The sequence below is a fragment of the Schistocerca gregaria genome, chromosome 6 (genome assembly GCF_023897955.1).
Source record: "Schistocerca gregaria isolate iqSchGreg1 chromosome 6, iqSchGreg1.2, whole genome shotgun sequence".
NCBI lineage: Eukaryota > Metazoa > Arthropoda > Insecta > Orthoptera > Acrididae > Schistocerca > Schistocerca gregaria.
Window position 1 is genome coordinate 248,344,932 of NC_064925.1, and position 18,894 is coordinate 248,363,825.

Sequence of the window (18,894 nt, forward strand, 5' to 3'; positions counted from 1 at the left end):
ACAAATGATGAAGTCAAGACCTGTGTGCTTAATCTGTAATGAATGCTTGATTGGTTGATGCCTGAAACACGCAAAATTAAACAAAACATCTAATTATAAAAAAATGCTTTCTCTTCCAATAAATCTGTAAAAGTTTTCTGAGCAGCTGGTGGAATCTGAGAAAATCCAAAAAAAAGTCTGTAGAAACTCATACACTGATTGATAAGAAGCACTTACGATCATCCTATGGAGTCTCCTGCTTAACCACAAAGGCCAAGAAATCATATACTACAGTTGAATATTATGTGTTACTAGCGGCAGTAAGAATGACTGAAATTATTCTGGGGTCATGTGTGTGGGGGAAGAGGGTTATCAGAAATATTTTGGAAAATAGAAATGACCAGTGTTTGCAGCTTATTCTGAGAATGAAGGAAAGTTTGAAATTTTCAATTCACATAGGTGAATCGTCTGGTGCTGCAACACCCCAGTATTTTTCAGATGACAATTGTCAGTTATTAGTGGAGCACATTACAGACAAAATAAAATAAAATTTCATGTAGTTCACTACCCTGGGGCAAGTCATTCTATTGGACACTACTTGGGCGACTTGGGAGTCTCTATCCGACCCCGTTTATCCAAGTGGGGAACAGGCACTTACAATTTAAAATGGAATCCAAACCAGGTGTCATTTCTGGTGACTCCTCACATTGTGGAGAGGAGAAGGCTAGCTTAAAATGCAGGATTCAATTCCACAACTTCTTGGTTCCATGCCTAGGTATTTACCAATAGACAAAACAGGCCTGACATGTTACATCTAATTTGTCAACAAGTGAATAAGTATTTTGATGAAACTGAGTTAAAATGGAATAAATGTGCAGTAGCATGTGCTGAAAGTGGACATTCTTTGGTGTTGTCAGGAATAACAATAAAGAATGTAGCGTCAGGGCAACAATTTGCAAACACGATACTGGAAATAAGGTAAGCATTGACATTCCAAGGCACACACTAGCAATAACAGGAAACCCTCATAAAGTTAATGCCCTCAAAATTTTTAACAAATTTTCTCTTGCCGCTCGATCCTTGCCTTTTAAAAAGTTCAAAACAAAATGTTATGACTGGCTAACAAAAAACCCATGTTATCACACAAAAGAGTTCTATGATATTGACCATATTAATATTAATAATTGATTTTATAGCTGTATATAAGATATTTAATTTTTACATGTAATGTGATCAATATTTGTATCTTACTATCACTGTAAAAGCCTATTCTACTGTACGTAGTCAATGGCAATAAAGAGTTTCTTGATCTCCCAGTACCTACTGCAACCTACATCCTTCTGAATCTGCTTAGTGTATTGATCTCTTGGTATCCCTCTATGATTTTTACCCCCCACACTGCCCTCCAATGCTAAATTGGTGATCCCTTGATGCCTCAGAACATGTCCTACCAACCAATCCCTTCTTCTCGTCAAGTTGTGCCACAAACTCGTAACAAGAAAAAATGAACATGAACTCCAAGAGGCCATAAATGGAAATACAGACAAACTTGGTGATTGGTTTGAGAAAAACAAGCTCATAGTTAACACAAAGAAAACCACTTACCTAATTTTCCACCTAAGATCAAATAAAATTATGCCTGATATGAAATTACACGGATCCCAAATATCCCCAAAAACAGAAACAAGATTTATAGGCCTATGGATTCAGGATAATCTAAAATGGAAAATACACATTAATAAAACTAATAGTAAGCTAAACCAAGTGTGCTATGCCCTACGAATCCTTGCATACTGCACAAGCCCGGAAACTGTTCACACAGCCTACTATGCACAATTCCACTGTGTAATGCAGTATGGTATTATATTCTGGGGAGACTCTACACATAGCCCAAACATCCTCCTCACCCAAAAGCAAGCTATAAGAATAATGAACAAGGCAAAGCCGACTGATAGCTGCAGACCTCTCTTTCAAAAGTTGCTCATCCTACCCCTTGGCAGCCCATATATACTAAAACTATGCAAATTTGTAAAAAGTAATATTACAAAATTTAATAAAAATGTTAATGTCCATGACTATGGTACTAGACAGAAAATGGAACTCCATGTTAAAGAAATGAGCACCTTTGCCTTTAAAAACTCTCCCTTCAACAAAAGCATTAAAATATACAATAGTCTGCCATCAGAAATAAAAAACAGTAAGTCCCTGACTGTATTTAATAAAAAAGTAAAATCATTCCTACTTGATCATTGTTTCTACAGAGCAAGTGAATTTCTGCTCCACATGGGTGGAAAGAAACATGAAACAAATTGCAGCAAGGAATTTTGTAAAGAGTAAAATATTAATGCAAGTATGTGAAAAAATCTTGCCTCTCTATCATCTGCTACTAAGAAAATTAAGTGCAGAAAGAATATTCAACCAGGTACTGTTGTGAATATGTGTTAGAGGAATATCTCACTTGAAATGTTTTCACAAATAAATGAATTTATTGCTGATGGTAAATTTGATTTTGATTTGGCTAAGCATGTCATAACTGAAGATTTAGAATATTTGGAAAATAAGTTAGAGATGTATTTTCTATTAAAATGGGTTCAGAAACCTTTTGGCATAGGTATATAACACAGGAAACACCTATCACTAAAATCTCATGAAGTAGTTGCAGATCTATTCAGTAACTCAAACCACAAACTTGAATTTTCAAGAGCTAACTTGAACAGTGTTTGGTTTTGTGATAATGCATGATTTCTGGTGCTCTTAGATTTAGCAATGACAGTTCTTCTGCCTTTTACTGACACTGATTTGACTGAGTTAACATTTTAAACAAAGGTGCCCATTAATTTAAAATACCACTCAAGTCTTCATAACATTGAGAGTGCCCTGATATCAGGTTGTAGTTTTACAATAAACAGTTACACCCGTCACATTAAAAGTAAATTTATCTCTCCAGTCTTCAGTAACATAAGCTTTCTTACATTCAAATCATGTTTTGTGTTCGAACCAAAAAATATTCAGGTGTTCACAATTATTGACTCTCATGATATTAGTACACATTATATTAATGCAATAATGTTACATCATATTAATGCAATATGAAGGAAAAATATTAAATGCAACTCAAGGGAACATTATAGTAGTTCTCAAATATGTCATGTATGCCAACAAGCATGCAAAGTGAACTTTTGTTACTTATTATAACACAGACCTCATCTGACAATTCTGAATCAACATGATTGTTTGCTTCTTGGTAAAACTATTTATGTGATGTATATTAGTCAACAATTTTTATAGAAGCAAAAGAGGGAGGGGGGAGGAGAGTTGTAAATAGCAAATTTACAATAGTTACCAAATCAAGCGAAGCTGCCAGAAGGGGAGGATCAGGTACAGAGCCGGGTTGGTTTGTTTCTAGCAAGAATGCAAATCTCTGCATGCCTTCTAACACCGGTCGAAGTGGAACAAGTTTACGTTCCTTCAGTACAACGAATTCTGAATCCCTTGAGTGGTATCCTGTTTCCAGAGAATTTCGTCGACTCATGTCTGTAAAACAAGATAATTCATTAGCAATGGATAAACTTTGAAAATATGAATCTGATAGAAGCAGAAAAAAGAACAACAATACACAATAACCCTGCAGTATTTGTATCAGCTGAGCAAAGAGAATGGCTAAAACATTTAAACTGCCTAGGTTACGTCACCAATCATGGTGGTTTGTATTTTAATTAATTGCTGTATATAATATTTCAACATTTTCATATTTGTATAATGACAGAATTGTTGCAGTACGTATACCAAAATAAAAATGAGTCACTTATTTCCAATTATCTGAAACATGTGATCAATAGTAATGATTTCATAAATGACTGAATTTTAACAAAATGTTTTGTAATCCTATTATGCACCAATTCTTAATAAGGCTTTCTCCTACGAGGTACAGACAAAAAATTTCAATTTAGGATTTCTTTGTTCTTTAAGGGCAAAGAGCAGCATTTTAGGATTATTCAGAATGCCTCAGTATTGATTATCATGTCCATTCAACTTCCTATAAAAAGGAACCACAACTTTTCTTAGACAGCTAAAAGCAGCCACAAAAACATTTCACACTCTGCTCCACAGGACAAAAAAACAAAGCTTGAAAATGATGACTCGTTTTATTCTGTACTTAGGACTAAACAGGAGTACAACATGAAGATGATAGAGAATAAAACAGAAGGTTGAGATAGCAAAAGGGCAAAGAGATAAAAATTCGTCTCCTTAAAAGGGACAAGAATTTACCACATTCAAAAACAATTCTCCTTAATGATAAAATAAATCCAATGAATCTACAAGTAAACATGTGGTACTTACAACTTCCAGCTGTCTCTTCCACACCCCCATCTTTCTTCTTGCCTTTTCCAAAACCAAATTTGTTTAACTGATCTTCTACTCGTTTCTTTGCTTTTTGCAAGGTCTGACCAACATGGCTGGAAAGTATATTAAGGCGCTAATAGAGACTCAGTACTTTCTTAATTTAAAGCAAAATACTGAGAACAAACAATAAATTAATTAAATTAAAACATATAAACATAAAATGCAGCATAACATTGGAAAATGTAAAATTATTCCTTCAAATGAGAATTAATGCTGTTTTTCCGCAGATGAAATAAAATAAATGCCTTAAGGTACTTAAAGCTGCGAAGTTATTCATATATTCATCCATAGAATATGAAATGAGATTAATTAAATACCATTTAAATGATAAAGATTATTTCTTTGTTCTTGGCCTACACTTAATACATGAAAATTGGCACAAAAGAGAGCTACTTTGGAAAACAATGATAGTTCCTCTGTTACACTGAACAGCTGCCAATTATCTCCTAGCATTTAGATTCCTATATGTGTACAGGTTTCAGGAATGTAAAGAAAATCCTATATTAAGTGATTAAGTGTAATTCAGAAAAATATAAATAATTGTAAATTTACTTCAACACCTGAAATAAAATATATGGGAATAAACATATATCTTTATCAAAAAGCAGTGAGTTCACACATGACACTCAATTCTTGAATATTTATTATATAATTCTGTAAAATGACTATAAGGAGTTCTATCTTTTGAAAAATGTAGAGACCAAATTCTCTGCTTATATTTGAATCATTGGCTACATAAACCAGGAAAAAATTAGCAATCAATAAGAAAAAGAATTATTTCACAATGAAGAAATCTCTACAATCAACATTTACATCAATATCTGTGCAAACCACTGTGAAGTGCATGGCATAGGGTACTTCTAATGGCTCTAGATACCTTGCTTCTCCCTCATCCACTCACAATGGATGTGGGAAAGATGACTGTAATTGTTATAATCTTATTTTCACACTCCTTAGAAGCAATAGAAAGGGGGGTGTAATATATTCCTAGATTTCTTTCTTAAAACTAGTTCTTCAAATTTTGTGTTGTAGACTCTCATAGAATAGTTTGCATCTATCTTCAAGTATTTGTTATATCAGCTTCTTTAGCATCTCCACTGGTCGAACAAACCTGTCACCATTCATGCTACTTTTCTGGAAGAAAGGATATAATAGCTGAGACATGACTTACCCACAGCTTGGAGAATTTGTTTCCAGAATGAATTTTTACTTTTAAGTGGAGTGTGCACTGATTTTAAACTTCCTGGCAGATTAAAACTGTGGAAGAAAATCTGTGAGTTGGCCTTGGACAGCTCAGTAGATAAAGCAACTGGTGCGACAGGCAAAGGTCACAGGTTGCAGACCTGTTCCAGCATAGTTTTAATCTGCCAGGATGTTTCACAAAAATCATTGTTGAGGGTCAGTTATGTTATGCACATCTCGTGAGTACTTTGGGATCTACAGCTAATTTTATACTATTCACTGTCCATGTTAAGAAATGGAGGTATTGTCATACAGTAATGTAAAGAGCCAAGAGTGAACTCAATGTATCAGAATTAATTTTAATGTTCAAAAACCCCATGTTTATACTAACATCATATTCTGCTCACCTTGCTGCACCTTTGTGTGGTCCCTGCTTAGGAGTCTGTTGCAGAGATGTCTGTCGAACAAAACCTCCTTCAATGGGAGAATCGCTGCCTTCATGGCTGTCAGTAGATTCAGTTCTGCCATACTCCCGACGAAACCAGTTCACTGCACAAAAGAATAAATGTTTTTTATTCATTTGCAGCAATGTCTGATAAATTACGTTCAATCAAGTGAATGCTGTCTGTAATTATATTTATTTATTTTAAAACATTTCTTCAATTTGTCTAGATTTAATCTGACCATTGCATAATATTATCTTCTGCAGCATATTTGTAAAATTATGTATGCAGAAGTAATATACAACCATATCTTAAATGTTGTACACGCAATACTAAAAGGTAATCTTCCCGAAAGTCCTGTAATATCTTAACTTTAATCTCCACTCATTTGGCATAGAGACAAATTTAACCTATTAACTAATAAACTTGACACCATCAACTGGGAAAATATTTTGTTTTACACAAATAAGAAAGCATAAATATTTTTCATTATCAAAAAAATAAAAAATGGGATATCATTCAACTTTACAAAACACTTTCTACAGAGAAAAACATAACAAATGCCTATCTTACAGGTGCACATGCAGATATGACATTTTGGTTTCCTACTATCATAAACATGACCCTTGTGAAACATTACATAAATGAGCCTTTGATAATGTGAAATTTTTTTCCTAAAAACATAAACAAAAAATTCTGTTTGCAGAGTTATGCATCATATCTATACTTTTAAATTGTTAGAAGAACAGGACTACATTCTCCAGAACCAATGTACCATGTATTTAAGTGTGATTAAGCTCTCAAACATGTAGTAAACAGGTTTCTGGAAATGTCACAACTGAGACAAAACAATCATATTACATAATGTGTACCCAGCTAATAAAATAATGAGGGAGGAGTCACCTATTAGACAAACCTGCCACATTAGCCGGAAGTGCTAATGCACTGCTTCCTTGACTCAAATAGGCACACTGGCTTCAGATTGAATCTGCCCAGAAGAATAACAATGCAGGCAGGCGTGCCAGCCAGCCTGGATGTGGTTTGTAGGGAGTTTTCCATATACCACTCAGTGAATACCACCCGGCTGGTCCCCATGACCCACCACATTTACACGACTTGTAGACATCATGACTCCTAGACATCTGAACACATTCACTCTATTCCATGGATTACACTAGATGCAGACATCTGGAGTACACTAATTCCAGCCCGGGAGGTATGGGGTGGCGGCAGGAAGGGAATCCGGCCACCCCTTAACATTAACACTGCCAAATCTGTACCTAACCACGAAGACCCTGCGCAACTGCAGTTATAGACGCAATCAAAAGAAAGAAAGAAAGTCACCTATTAGACAAGTAGCAAATTTTCTAAGCACTACTAAGATGTTTCTCACTGAAGTGACAAATAATATGTCTATTATTAACAACAACCAATTTCAATGCTGTTATTTGAATTCAATATACTAATCTGTAAGCAATTGCCTCCACTCAATCTCTATTACACATCCCTGAATGAAATCTCTCACATAGCAAAAACTTTCAGAAAAACATCATCAGGAATTGATTGTGTTCCAGACTTCATCATAAAGGAATGTATTATAAACATTGCAACTCCCCTTACCAAAGTAATGGACTCATCTTGAGACTGGAATCTTTCTTGACTGTCTTAAAATTGAAAGAGTGGTCCCTATTCATAAAAAAGGTGACAAAGCAAATTTGGAAAACTATAGACCGGTCTCATTATTATCGGTTTCTGCCAGATTCATTGAAAGTTTCATGTATAACAGATTAATGGAATTTCTGGATAATAACAAAATCCTTGCTGATGCCCAACAAGGTTTTCGGAAAAATAAATCTACGACCTGTGCCATATATAATTGCTTACAAAATGCTCTAGAAGCATTGGATAGTAAACAAAATGCGGCTGGTATTTTCTTACATCTAAGCAAAGCTTTTGACATTTTGGACCACAGAATCCTGTTGAAAAAACTCGTAAAGTCTGGCATTAAAGAACCCGCATTAAAATATTTCGCCTCGTACCTGACAAAATGGTAACAAAAAGTAGTAATAACATATGAACTAAATTATCGCACTAGAACATATTTTTCACATGCAGGAATAATGACAACTGGAATCCCTCAAAGAAGCATTCTCAGGTCAATTCTTTCCTTCAATATATAAATGACCTAGATGTCAGTATAGAATCGCAACTAAATATTTTGTTTGTGGAAGACAAAAGTATCCTTCTTAATGGGGAAACACAAACACTACTACAAGAAAACATAAATAAAGCTACAGACCAGCTAAATGACTGGTTTGGGGGAAATAAACTAATGATAAACACCTCCAAAACAATTGTGTTTAATTTCTGTTTGAAAGGGAAAGCCTGTGACACTTCTAGTACAATAAATGCCAGTGGAATTACGCACTCACTGGAAACTAAATTTTTAAGCATATCACTTCAAAATGGTTTTAAATGGCATACACGTATAACAAAAACAAATACAACACTGAAGAAAGTGTGCTACAGCCTACGCTTACTTGCACACAAAGCAAGCTTCCACACTGTCAGAATTGCATACTTTGCCCAGTTCCACAGTATGGAATGGGGAGGTGCAGCTGCTAGGTCAGTAATCTTTCTAAGCCAAAAAGGAGCTATAACAAATGCACCTTGTGAAACAGACTGCCTTTTTATTCTAGAAAATCACCTTGTGAAACAGACTTGTCTTTTTATTCTAGAAAATCGTAAATATGTGACGAAAAATATCAAAGAGATAAATAAAAACTGTAATGTACATGAACATAATACCTAGCAAAAAGACAAACTCCATGTTCAGTCAGTAAGGACAGCAGCCTTTAAAACCGTCAGCACAAATAGTGCAATACAAATGAACAATAGTCTGCCACATAAAATTAAAGTTATTTCTTAATTTTCTCTGTTTCATGAGTCCCTTAGGGCATTCTTATTAGATAACTGCTTCCATTCAGTATCAGCATTTTTAAACCATGTGAAGTGCAACAGACATGAAGCAAGGATATGCAAAAACTACAACTACTGTTACAGAAAGATAAAATATAATGAATTTGTCGTACTATTAAAATAAATTTTGAAGCTTTATCTAACCTGTGTGTGTGTGTGTGTGTGTGTGTGTGTGTGTGTGTGTGTGTGTGTGTGTGTGCCTGTGTGACATACAAAAGACATCCCACAATCTCTAGAGATTTACTGGATGCCTAAATAAATGAATAAATAAATTTCAATAGGTTTTAAATACAAATCTGTGTGAGTGGATTACAATACATATTATAACCCACAGAGGCATCATTCTTTCATCTAACCTGAACATCCATGTATGACAAATAATCACCTTTCTGTTTCCATGGTAACCTGAATATTTTTACGAATGGAGTTGAGATGTTGTAAAAACTCATTAATTTGTCCTCTTTATCAGGCCACAACAGGAAAGTACCATCAACATGACTTTAAAAAATGGTTGTTATATGAGCTGCTGGTTTCAAGACTTACTCTTCAAAATAGAAGGCCTTCAAAAGAAAAAGAGGACTTTGCATGACAATGCAATTAGTCTGTTCAGAAAATTCCTTCTTAAACATAACACAAGCTAAATAAAGGGCACGTCAGAAAAAAGCTGTGATGTCCACCTCAAAACTAATGGTGCTATCTGAGTTGCTTAGATGAAATGGCCCAATGTTATGGGTGCAATCAACCAAACTGTCAATCAACCAAACTGTCAAATGGACTCAGTACCAGAACAAGATGTTTAGCTAAGTCATATGTAGGAGCACCAATGTTGCTAACTATCAGCCATAAAGGTACACCCTGTTTATAAATTTAGAAAGGATGTACAATCTGCAGGATGTTAGTCTCTTGATGACTTCTTGAGGTACAAGGAAGAATCCAAGAAGGTTGAAGTTTTCCACTGCACTCCTCCTGTGGGATCACTCTTGACCATAATCTTAACAAACCACACATCTCATTAGGGTACGCAATCATCTGTACATGTAGATGGTACTTTTTCTCTGAAATGGCATGTAGTGTTTGTCTTGTACACTGAATCGCCTTTTTGATTATAGCAAGCCAGTCCTCTTCTGTGATCTTACAGACACACAGTGTTGAAGAATGATGTACAGAATACCAGTGCCACACACTCACCTTTTGCAATCCACTAAATCTGCTATCTATGCTGAGCTGACTGCCAAACTTGTGCAGTCATATACATTGAACAATACAGATGGTATAATGTGCAATGCAAAATCATAGATGTTGTATTGTAATTGACCTGTCATCTGGCAAAACAACAATTTTGGCTACTGCTAATTCATGTTGGAATGGAATCTTCTCAGCAGACACTGCCACAACAAAACACTGTCTATTTGGGTGAGGCAGTTTGTGTGTTCCAATGAAGCGGAGGCCTGTACCAGAGGTAGTCTAACTGTCACCATGGTCTCCCATGCCAGGCAGGTCTCCATAAAGGATCCAGGCAAAGTGTGTCTCACAACAACCTGTCTAGTATCTTATCCTTTCCTCTTTCTTTCTGTGAGTATGTGGCAGCAGACACAGTCCCCTAATATGGGCAGCGGAAGATCCTTGATAACCAGGACAAGGGTGATGCACGTCGGCCTCAGTGTGGAGGGATGGATAGCATTCTGTAGTCACAGTGAAGACAAGCAATCCAAGGACTAATGTCTTGAAATAAAACCTTGGCAGGTTAAGAGAGGTGGAGAAAAAGATGAAGAACTACAGACTGGATACATTGGGACTAAGTGAAATAAGGTGTCCAAAATCTGTGGAAGTTCAAACACATAATGGTGGAGTGCTGCTGTATGTAGGAAAGACAGGTGAATATGCAATTTATAGGAATGGTGTAGGGCTCTTATTCTCTAAAAACTGCAAAAGGAACTTTCTGGAGTGGAAACCAGTGTCAGAAAGGATAATAACCACACACTTTAGAACAAATGTGTGAAATATCACTGTTATTAAATGCTATGCACCTCCAAAACCAGCTGAGGGAAAATTAAAAGATGCATTTTATACAGAACTAAATGGAGTCCATAGCCAAATTAATTGTAGAGACACAAAAATTTTAATGGGAGACTTGAACACAAAAGTTGGTTCACAAAACAAAGGGTTTGGTCATATTATGGTTGTACACGGCATTGGGAATACAAATACAAATGATGAACTGCTGATAGACATGTGCACTGGACATGACCTAGTCATTGGAGGCACACTGCTTCAATATTGCAACTGCTATAATGTAACATGGGTCTAGCCAGGTCAAGTTAATGAAAATCAGATAGATTACATACTCATAAGCCATAAGTTTCAACACTCTCTGCTAAATGGCAGAATAATAGAGGTGTGGCTGTTGCAAGTGACCAACACCTAGTTTAGCTGAGTTTTGATTGAAGGTAGTGGGAACTAGAACCAAGCTCAATCACAGTAGCAACACACACACACACACACACACACACACACACACACACACAAACCAGATGTGGGATGGTTAAAACTTTATGCAGAAAGGAAATGAGACAGTCGGCAAAACTTACAGACAGCTATCTAGATGGTGGAAAGAACATCTTAGTATTAAAGACACACCAAAAGCAATAATGGATCTCTGGTGACATGTGGAATGAAATTAACAGTAGGAAAGAACTAAAACATAAGTTAAATCTGTGTAAGACAAGAGTCCATAACAAACGTAATTGTTGGGTTCAAATTAATGATGATGTAAATAAAATAGAAAGAAACTTCCACATGGGAAAAATATATTAAAAACAAAGATTCCAAGACTTACCAAGCGGGAAAGCGCCGGCAGACAGGCACATGAACAAAACACACAAACACACACACACAGAATTACTAGCTTTCGCAACCGATGGTTGCTTCTTCAGGAAGGAGAGGGAAAGACGAAAGGATGTGGGTTTTAAGGGAGAGGGTAAGGAGTCATTCCAATCCTGGGAGCGGAAAGACTTCCCTTAGGGGAAAAAAAGGACAGGTGTACACTCGCACACACACACACACACACACATATCCATCCGCACATACACAGACACAAGCAGACATATTTAAAGGCCAGAAGAGGCAGCAAGACAGGGAAATACAAAAGGGCTGCACAGTATGACCAAATGACTCTCAATGAAGAACTTGAAAGGTGAACAACCAGTTAAGAACAAGGATATGATGATGATTACAACCCAACAGGCACAGCTACAAAGATGGGAGGAGCATTTCAGGAAGTTGTTAAATTATGAAGACACTCAAGAGGACCAGGTGAGAGGATTTTCAGAGTCAAAGCAGATCAAGATACAAATCTGCAGTGTCCTACTGTGGATGAAATTAGGTGTGCTTTCAGAAGCCTAAAAATGCTAAGGATTCAAGCCTAGATGACATAGCACAGGAGCTCTTAAAAGCCAATATTGAAAGCACTAGTAAAATGCTCTACCCTTTGCTGAAGCATATTTGGCTTGAAGAGAAATTACCCGAGGAGTGGAAAAGTGGATCAGTGGTAAAGCACCCAAAAAGAGGAAATTTGTTGGATTGTAACAACTGGGATGGTATCAAATTCTTCTGGTAAGTCATCGAAGACACATTTACTTCCCATGCTCAAAAATTTAGTAGCTCACTGTATGTGTTTTGTGACTGCATTAAGATAGTAATAGCAAGACTGACCACACTGCCAGTAGGTACAACCTCAGCGGCATAGGTGCGGACCTCTTCTGTCTGCTGGGTTGCTGCTTACAACAGTCCTTGGCACATTCTGCTGTCTTTGCTGATGGTAAATCCAGTGGATAATGGAATTCAACATATTATTCAATTAATCTACCTGAAGATGTCTGACAGATAATCAGACAAAATATGGTGTGGTGTGTGATAGACAAAGATGACTGGCTGGAGTCCTGGAATGTAATTGAGTATTCAGTGTATTTGGAAATTTTATCACTCACATGTATGAACCCTTTAACCAAGAGTTTTGCAATATTTATTTTTTTTATTTATTTTTCTTTTTTAATTTTGTAATTCCCAGACCTCTCATTCTGATTTCATAATTCCTTACTGATACAGCAATCTTCTGAAAATGAGTGTGCATGTAGAATTTCAATTGGTGAAAATACTAGAAATATTTTAAGCATTGTGAACTGTTCTGCAGCTTACCAAGGCCACCAATCTGGAACTTTTGCTTAGTCTGAGGCTTAGATGTTGCTGGAGATGATTCAGAGATTCCAAGATTACGTTCACTCTGTCGAGGCGTAAGAATATGTTGTCTGCGCCGAAGATTACCCAGGGGACTCTGACTGGCTTTTCCTGTGTCTTCACCCATTTCTGTTTCCAGCAGGCTCTAAAAGGTAATTATTTAATATTAAGTGACACAAACATAGAAAAAGATAATGAGTGGTGAAAAGAGTCACAATACTAACAAAACTGCTACCAACCAACATATTGTACATTACCAAGTGAATCTGGACACTGTCATATTTCTTTGATTGTTTAAAGCAGAACTTTGAAAACAGGACACCCTTTTTTGTAAAGCATGTGAGGATGGCCTAAATATTTCCGTATAACAATCATCAATGGGTCTTGAAACTTAGTAACAAATCAAAGCTGTATTCTCTCATTTCTTGTCTCATATGAGAAACAAGACAGACTAAAAGTTTCAGGACTATAAGTTAAATTTAATGTTGCTACATAAAAAGGAAACTTCTGGACAGAAACATATTAAATTCCTAGTTACAATAGCATGGTCTGCACACTATTCCTGAAACTGGTAAGTAGGAAAACAAGAGTAATAATAGGGCTCTGTAGTTTGAAGGGTTTTTGTGAAAGGCACCATGGCTGCTGAGAGCTGTTTTCATTATGAGGGCATGATTACCTACAATACTTCCATTTTAAACCAGAAAAATGTTTGCCATCTTCTGTACTCTAAGCCATCCCTTCAGGCAGCATACAAATGGTGACATCCAAGAACAGTAATAATTAATAATTAAATTTGAGTGGGGACAGACAGGAGCAGAAAAGCTAACAAATTAAGAAAATATACATAATATTTTAAGGAGATGACAATTTACAGCTTTTCAGCACTTTTAAAAAGTCATGATGACTATAGCTGGGAACATTTTTTTCAATGACCACAAACCAAAAACAATTAACTTATAACAGTGGGAAGTCTAGAATGGAATAGCAATAATATTATGGAATGGATAGATTGCTACTCACCTTATATAGGAGGCACAACAAAAAGATTGCTATACATTTATGCTTTCGGCCAAATGGGCTTCTTCAAAAGAGAAAACCCATATATTCACACAAGCACAACAGCGTGAATTGTGCTTGTGTGAATATATTTGTGTGTGTGTGTTTTCTATTTAGGAAAAAGGCATTTCTGACAAAAAGCTTAAATGTGCAGTAGTCTTTTCATTGTGTCCATCTGTGACTCAATGTCTCCTCTGCACATCTAGTAAAACAGACTATTATTGTGGCAAATAATGATTTTTTAATTCATGAGAAGTGTGTTTGGCCTCTCTGAATGAACAGTTACTGATAGTGTGAAAATAAGAAGGATTCGATGACTAGTTAAAGTAAAGTTCACTATAAAACCTAACTAATTAATGGAAAATCTCATATAAAGATGTGAAACAATTACTAACAAAGAGATAGAGGGGCTGGCCAGTACTTACCTCAGCTCAGTACAGCCGATAGAAACACAAAAAACAACCGAAAATTTAAGTTCCTAGCTTTTGGAATAAATGTTCCTTCGTCAGGGAGGAGAGAGGGGAAAGAAAGGGAAGAAGGGAAAGTGGATTTAATTACTCACAACCCAGGTTATGAAGCAACAGGGAAAGGAAAACAGGGAGGGTATCAAGGATGGAGGCATGGTTGTCAGAGGGAAGCCAAAGATATTCTACTGTAGGTACTGTGCCAGCTTCAAACCAAAGAGGATGCATACAGAACTAAAGAGGTGTATAGTATAAAGATGTAGGATGAAAAGATGCATGAATGGCTAAAGAGGAAAGGGAAAGAGGAGAAGACTGAAAAGTAAATGGGAGTGAGGTTGTTTAACGTAGGTTCAGTCCAGGGGGATGGTGGGATGAAAGGATGTGCTGGAGTGCAAGTTCCCATCTCCGCAGTTCAGATGGACTGGTGTTGGGTGGGAGAAGCCAAATGCCACATACGGTGTAGCAGGTTCCTAGGTCCCTAGAATTATGATGGAGGGCATGCTCCGCTACTGGGTATTGGACATCTCCTAGGGGGACACTTCGTCTGTGTCCGTTCATGCGCTCAGCCAGTTTAGTTGTTGTCATACCAATGTAAAAGGCTGTGCAGTGCAGGCATGTCAGCTGATAAATGACATGTGTAGTTACACACGTGGCCCTGCCTTGAATTGTGTATGTTTTACCAGTAGCGGGGCTGGAGTAGGTGGTTGTGGGGGGATGCATGGGGAGGAATGTATTGCTCAGGAGATCTGTTTGTGGACAAGGTCTGCAGGATAGTTGCGGGAGAGGAAAGCACTGGTCAGGTTATTGGTGTAATTGTTGAGGGATTCGTCACTGGAGCAGATACGTTTGCCACGAATACCTAGGCTGTAGGGAAGGGAGCGTTTGATGTGGAATGGATGGCAGCTATCAAAGTGAAGGTACTGTTGTTTGTTGGTGGGTTTGATATGGACAGAGGTGTGGATGTGAGCTTCAACAAGATGAAGGTCAACATCCAGGAAGGTGGCTTGGGTTTTGGAGAAGGACCAGGTGAAATTCAGATTCGAAAAGGATTTGAGGTTATGGAGGAAATTAAGGAATGTTTCTTCAGCATGAGTCCAGACCACATAGATGTCATCTATAAACCTATACCAGGCCAGGGGAAGCAGCTGTTGGGTCTTCAGGAAAGCCTCCTCCATGCGGCCCATGAACTTCTGTATGCATCCTCTTTGGTTTGAAGCTGGCACAGTACCTACAGTAGAATATCTTTGGCTTCCCTCTGACAACCATGCCTCCATCCTTGCTACCCTCCCTGTTTTCCTTTCCCTGTTGCTTCATAACCTGGGTTGTGAGTAACTAAATCCACTTCCCCTTCTTCCCTTTCTTTCCCCTCTCTCCTCCCTGACGAAGGAACATTTATTCCAAAAGCTAGGAACTTAAATTTTCGGTGGTTTTTTGTGTTTCTATCGGCTGTACTGAGCTGAGGTAAGTACTGGCCAGCCCCTCTATCTCTTTGTTAGTAATTGTTTCACTATAAAACCTGTCAGCTTTAACCAATAATAAAATCAACATGATGCTGTGACATTATATTTTTCTAAATAGTTCGAAAGCATAATTGCTCACATGTAGAGCATTTAAATTATGTAACTGTGGGCTTCAAAGAAAAAAAGTACAATTCAATATGGTGAAAGTGTATGTTTTAAATAGCTGCTCCTATATACTATAGCTCTGGTCAAAACTGTTGACCTAGTGCTTCTTAAATAACTGCTCCTATATGTTATAGCTCTGGTCAAAACTGCTGACCTAATAACAATCACAAACTGAACAACTGATTACATCATCAGACACTCACAATTCACAAAATTTTTTCAGCAGCCATGCAAAACTACTATCAGAATAAATAAACTTCTGATGTAAACTTTGTTGCCTATTGTGCACTTTAATAGCACAGTTATGGAAGAGAACATAATATAGGAAAAAGTCATAGAAACTGATGTACCCATTGCAACATAAATACAACCAATGGGTCTGCAGTATTGAAACTTAGAAAGATCAAAAGCATGTCTGTAACGGATTGTGCAGTCACGTCTCGATCCCTGAGTCAACAGATGGGGACATTTGCAAGACAACAAATATCTGCACGAACAGTTAGATGATGTTTGCTCCAGCATGGACTGTCAGTTTGGAGACCATGGCTGCGGTTACCCTTGATGCTGTATCACAGACAGGAGCGCCTGTGATGGTGTACTCAACGACGAACCTGGGTGCACGAATGGCAAAACGTCATTTTTTCGGATGATTCCAGGTTCTGTTTACAGCATTATGATGGTCGCATCTGTGTTTGGCGACATCACGGTGAACGCACATTGGAAGCATATATTCGTCATCGGCATACTGACGTATCACCCAGCGTGATGGTATGGGGTGCCATTTGTTACACATCTCGGTCACCTATTGTTCGCATTGACGGCACTTTGAACAGTGGACATTACATTTCAGAAGTGTTACGACCCTTGGCACTACCCTTCCCTGTGAAACACTACATTTCAGCAGGATAATGCATGATTGCATGTTGCAGGTCCTGTACAGGCCTTTCTGGATACAGAAAATGTTCGACGGCTGCCCTGGCCAGCACATTCTCCAGATCTCTCACCAATTGAAAATGTCGGAGGATACAAGATGACTTGGAAAGGGTTTGTGGTTGGCGTAAAGAGTGGCAGCAAACTCTAAATATAGATACATGTAAATTAATGCAGATGAATAGGAAAAAGAATCCCATAATGTTTGAATACTCCAGTAGTAGTGTAGCGCTTGACACAGTCACGTCGATTAAATATTTGGGCGTTACATTGCAGAGCGATATGAAGTGGGAGAAGCACGTAATAGCAGTTGTGGGGAAGGCGGATAGTCGTCTTCAGTTCACTGGTAGAATTTTGGGAAGATGTGGTTCATCTGTAAAGGAGACTGCTTATAAAACACTAATACGACCTATTCTTGAGTACTGCTCGAGCGTTTAGGATCCCTATCAGGTCGGATTAAGGGAGGACATAGAAGCAATTCAGAGACAGGCTGCTAGATTTGTTACTGGTAGGTTTGATCATCACGTGAGTGTTACGGAAATGCTTCAGGAACTTGGGTGGGAGTCTCTAGAGGAAAGGAGGCATTCTTTTCCTGAATTGCTACTGAGTAAATCTAGACAACCAACATTTGAGGTGACTGCAGTACAATTTTACTGCCACCATCTTATATTTCATGGAAAGACCGCAAAGATAAGACAAGAGAGATTAGGTCTTGTAAAGATGCACATAGGCTGTCATTTTTCCCTCATTCTGTTTGGGAGTGGAACACGAAGAGAAGATGCTAGTAATGGTACGAGGTACCCTCCGCCACACACCGTATGGTGGATTGCGGAGTATGTACGTAGATATGTAGATGTAGATGTCTGGTCAATGGTGGCCAAACAACTGGCTCGTCACAATACACCAGTCACTACTCTTGATAAAGTGTGGTATCATGTTGAAGCTGCATGGGCAGCTGTACCTGTACACGCCATCCAAGCTCTGTTCGACTCAATGCCCAGGCGTACCAAGGCCGTTAGTACGGCCAGAAGTGGTTTTTCTGGGTACTGATTTCTCAGGATCTCTGCACCCAATTTGCGTGAAAATGTAATCGCATGTCAGTTCTAATATAATATATTTGTCCAATGAATACCTGTTTATCATCTGCATTTCTTGTTGGTGTAGCAATTTTAATGGCCAGTAGTGTAAGATAAAATAGCTAAATTTCTTCTGTAATGGATTTACAAAACACATTCTCTTTTTTTTTTTTTTTTTTTTTTTTGTACCTGTAAACACTCCATATCAGCTTAAAATATCTGTTTCAGGAATGCATAGACACAATGATAGAGTAGTGTATATAATCTGATGTTCTCTTCAGTCACACCCAAAGTACTTACAGCACAAGTAGATGAGGTGCTCCGCTTCTTGAACAATAATTTGCGACCACCACGCTCGTCGACCATGTAGCATGCTGAAGAGCCTAAATCTGAAGGGTCTTCTCCTTCTGACTGATGCATGTGCCTATATCAATCATAAAGTTAAGAACAAATTAGCAAAAACATTGAGACACTTAGAAATTAAAAGATTGCATAAATATGACAACATATTAATAAAAAGTAT

General features: G+C 37.5%; 1 protein-coding gene across 4 annotated transcripts in view; it reads right to left on the reverse strand.

The window, feature by feature from the left end:
* Positions 1-18,894, reverse strand: part of LOC126278568 (protein unc-80 homolog) — a 953,735-nt gene that overhangs the window by 448,230 nt on the left and 486,611 nt on the right. For all 4 annotated transcript variants that reach the window (XM_049978772.1, XM_049978771.1, XM_049978773.1 and 1 more), the window contains 5 exons: positions 18,672-18,795; positions 13,182-13,365; positions 5,973-6,114; positions 4,321-4,436; positions 3,323-3,513 (listed from right to left, as the gene is read on the reverse strand). In XM_049978772.1, the coding sequence (XP_049834729.1) occupies positions 3,323-3,513; positions 4,321-4,436; positions 5,973-6,114; positions 13,182-13,365; positions 18,672-18,795 (757 nt within the window). The remainder of the gene's footprint in view (positions 1-3,322; positions 3,514-4,320; positions 4,437-5,972; positions 6,115-13,181; positions 13,366-18,671; positions 18,796-18,894) is intronic.